Source organism: Tupaia chinensis, unplaced genomic scaffold (assembly GCF_000334495.1).
Source record: "Tupaia chinensis unplaced genomic scaffold, TupChi_1.0 Scaffold000078_1, whole genome shotgun sequence".
In the NCBI taxonomy this organism is placed as follows: domain Eukaryota; kingdom Metazoa; phylum Chordata; class Mammalia; order Scandentia; family Tupaiidae; genus Tupaia; species Tupaia belangeri.
Genome location: NW_006159539.1, coordinates 11,434,389 through 11,437,967, shown reverse-complemented (window position 1 = coordinate 11,437,967; position 3,579 = coordinate 11,434,389). Strand labels below are relative to the sequence as shown.

General features: G+C 56.0%; 1 protein-coding gene across 2 annotated transcripts in view; it reads right to left on the bottom strand.

Moving 5' to 3' along the window:
- Positions 1-3,579, bottom strand: part of NR2F2 (nuclear receptor subfamily 2 group F member 2) — a 14,493-nt gene that overhangs the window by 3,539 nt on the left and 7,375 nt on the right. Inside the window, exons 1-2 of one of the 2 annotated variants that reach the window (XM_006142680.3) lie at positions 2,847-2,993; positions 2,101-2,628 (exon numbers count right to left, since the gene is read on the bottom strand). In XM_006142680.3, the coding sequence (XP_006142742.1) occupies positions 2,101-2,611 (511 nt within the window). In that variant the 5' untranslated portion in view covers positions 2,612-2,628; positions 2,847-2,993. Of the gene's footprint in view, positions 1-2,100; positions 2,629-2,846; positions 2,994-3,579 lie in introns of those variants that run through there. The other variant, XM_014585192.2, reaches the window with a different exon arrangement.

The following is a 3,579-nucleotide window of genomic DNA, read 5'->3' as shown; positions in this document are numbered from 1 at the left end:
ATTTTTTTTAAGCCTAGGTCTCTCCAAGAAGCACACCTCCCCCCCCCCTTGTTATCTTCAGGAAAACACTTTTCTTTTTCTGATACGTGAAAATACGCAATAAGTGCCTTTGAAATAAGAGGCTTCTTGGTGAAGGCGGTTCAGGTTGTGACCTGACCTTTCGGGGGCTCCCCAGGCAAGACTGGGGTTAACACATGCATATTGTGAATCATTAAAACAGAGAGTCCAAATCAACCGCCAGCCACCCACCGCCACCCCAAGAACCAGCACACACCGGTAACCTCCTCATACGTGTACCAGGGACTCTGTGTGTCTACGGAATGCATAGGTGTCTGTGGTTAGGAATTAAAAGCTCTGTTTGCATAAACCTCCTTCCCTCAGCATCACCACCCTGTGTCTCCCTCTCAATCAGATAACAGGAACCTTTATCTCTTTGTGAGGCCATTTGCATTCTCCGCACAGGCCTCCACGTTTCGCAAATAGTAATAAATTCAACTGTTTCGACAGTATCAGGCATTGCTTCCCTTGGAAGACCAAGGGTAAGGCTAAGGGCTAACAAGGATATCAAGAAAGTCACCACCACCCCCGTGGTCTGAGAACGTGGGCCGCTGTCCGCTAGTGGGACAGGGTGAGGGTGGCTGTGGGGTCAGGGACGAACCTGCCCGAACATTTGCATCAGACCCATGTTCTAGATAGGACAGGCTCCCGGGGGGAAAGATTCAGATGCAACCCTCTGTGTACAGGTCTGTCCTCCCAGACACTGCCCTGAATTGATTACCTAAGGACTTCTGAAGTCAGAACTGGGGGTGCCTGTGGGGGGGAGGTTTCATGTGAACAGCAGCCATGTGTAAAAGGCAGTGGGTTGAGGACTTAGAAACTACAGTAGATTCAGTCAATGACTTAGTTCCCCAGACATCTTTCAAACAATAAGGAAGAGGTGGTGGACTTCCTTTTTTGTTAGCTACATCAACTCCACACCCCTGGGTTTCTGATGACTGGTTTTTTTTAAAAAAAAAGACACAGCAGTGGGTTACTGGGTTCCACGCCTTGCCAGTGTCCACGCTTGTTATTCTTCATCAGGAACCCCTTTTCCCCACTCAGCCATGACAAAGGGATCAGCTGACAACTTAGTACAAGAATGTGAAGGGAGGGGGTGTTCATTTCCACCCACCTGGCCTGTGCTGAACTCAGCCTGCAGGCGGCCAAAAGGCTCAGGTGTGGCCCGAAATGGAAAACCAGACACTTTCAAAAATCATTTGGCCTCAAGAGTTAATTAATATCACATCTATTACTCACACAGGTTAAACTACATGCAAACTAATTAGATTTCATAATGCACTCAATGATGGTTTTATATCTCCAGTAACATTCATATCCAGCTCCAGTTGGCATCCACTTTGGGTTCTTTGAAAATTGCCTTAAGTGTCTGCCTGGGCAGAGGAAGCAAGAGGTCATAGCCTTCCACCTCCTGCAGACATGCTCAAGAGCTCCTCCTCTTGCCTCTTTCTGACAGCTCTATCCCCCCTCCCCTGGCAGTCTGTGTTATTTTAATAATAATATGATTTTGAAAACTGATGCCCTCAGGTCCGATTTGCCTGGAGCTTCAACTCTTACTGAGTTAGCAGCAAACTTTTCCCCTGCGGGGCAAACTTTCCCTGGCAGAAACAATGCCAGGGCTGCTCCAGTGCCCAGGGGCGTCTCCTCCAGGCCCAGCCAGGGTGCCATTCAAAGCCCGGGGGCTTGAGGAGATTTCCCATGAGACTCCCTGGAGCTCACTGGGCCCAGAAGGCCTAGGCTCAGGGAGAGACAGCAGGATGTGCCTCTGGGCCAGGCTACTACAGGAGGGGCATAGGCCTCAGAGGCCGCCCTATGGCCCATCTTGCAAGACTGAGTCTACAGCATCCTTCCTGCACCCCAGCCTTCTCCTCTTCCCTGGGCAGACCTGGTGGTGCCCAGCAGCTACACAAACTTCCCACTTCAAGTGGCACTCAACAGTTTGGCCTTTGCCAGGGGGAGGTTAGGGCTTGCCCTGGGGGCTCCCAAGTTCTCTGGGCCTTACACCTGGGCCCTGGGGCGTGAGAGAACAGGGCTGCGTCCTACCTGAGGTAAACAGGACTATGGCCTTGAGGCAGCTGTACTCGGCCGAGTCGACATGCAGCGCCTTGAGCTTCTCCACTTGCTCTTGGAAGATCCGTATGTGGTCCATAAAGGCGACCACCCGGTCGGCGGACATGGGCGAGGCGTGCAGGCCGGCGGCGGCCAGGAGCGGGGCGACATGGAGAGGCATGGAACACTGCGCCGCGTTCAGCACGAACAGCTCGCTCCAGGTGAGGCGCAGCAGAGCCACCTGGTCCGTGATCTGCAGGTCAGGGAAGAAGGGGATGTTCCGGGCCCACTCGACGGCGCTGAAGAGCATCCGTGCGGCCAGTTCACAAATGTTCTCGATGCCCATGATGTTGTTGGGTTGCATGCACTGGCTGCCGAAGCGCGACGTGGGATAGGGCTCGGCGCGCAGCAGCAGGGAAATATATCCGGACAGGTACGAGTGGCAGTTGAGGGGGTCCCCGTTGGTCAGCGCGAACTGCCCGTGGGTCGGCTGGGTGGGCGGCATCCTGCCCCTCTGCACCGCTGTGGGGAGGAAAGGAGACACTCCGCAGTTAATGACCAGCCTGGGTCCCCAGGTCCCCTGGCTGAATCTGCCCCAGCCCGACCCCCACCTGCCCCAGGCCCTGAGCAGCACTAGAACCAAGCAGGCCTTCTCAGACCTGGGAGTTGCCGGGCGCCCGGCCACACTCCTCTTAAGCCACCACCCAGGCAAGCTCTGATGGCCAGAGCTGCGCACTTGCCTCCGAGGCCCGCTCGGGGCTGGTCTGCTGAGGACCCAGAATTGGCCACTTTGCCTCGGGGTCCCTGGCGTTGTAGGCAGGATGGAGCATTCTGGGGACATCTTTCTTCTTTACTGCTAAACAGCTGATATTTCTTATTGATTGGAGGAGAGGGAGCGGGAGGGGCGGCTCTGGGGTGGGGGGGAGGGTGAGACGCTTTTGCAAAAGACACTAGGGTTCACCCCAGACGGCCTGTGGCCTCCCTGGAACGCCTCTCTCCCTCAAACCCCGCAGCTCCAGTCCCAGCCCGGCGGGAAACCTCCGGTTAGAGGCGAGCAGAGAGCCGCGGTCTGGCGTCTGCCTAATCAGTGCTCTGCTCCGAGAAAGAGACGCAGGGAGAGGGCGGAGAGAGAGAGGCCGGCCAAGGCGAGAGGAAGCCGGGGAGAGGCTGGGAGCAGGCGGCGGGCGCCAGTGGACTGACTCCGGACCGGGAGAGTCGCTCTCGCAGAAACACAAAGAAACCCCGGCGTTCGCTCGCCCCAACCCGGAGCCCGCGCCCGGCGCCGAGCGCGCCATTGGCAGAGCACGGCTCGCGGCGCTCGGCGAATTTCATATCACAAAGACCCAACTCGCGCGGAGCGAAAGCAGCCGCCCAGGGCCCCTCGCCCACGCGTTCCGACTCCCTATCGCACTCTCCTCTTTTCAAAAGTGAAAGGAAAAAAAAAAAAAAAGAAAACAGAGGTTGTTGTTGCGT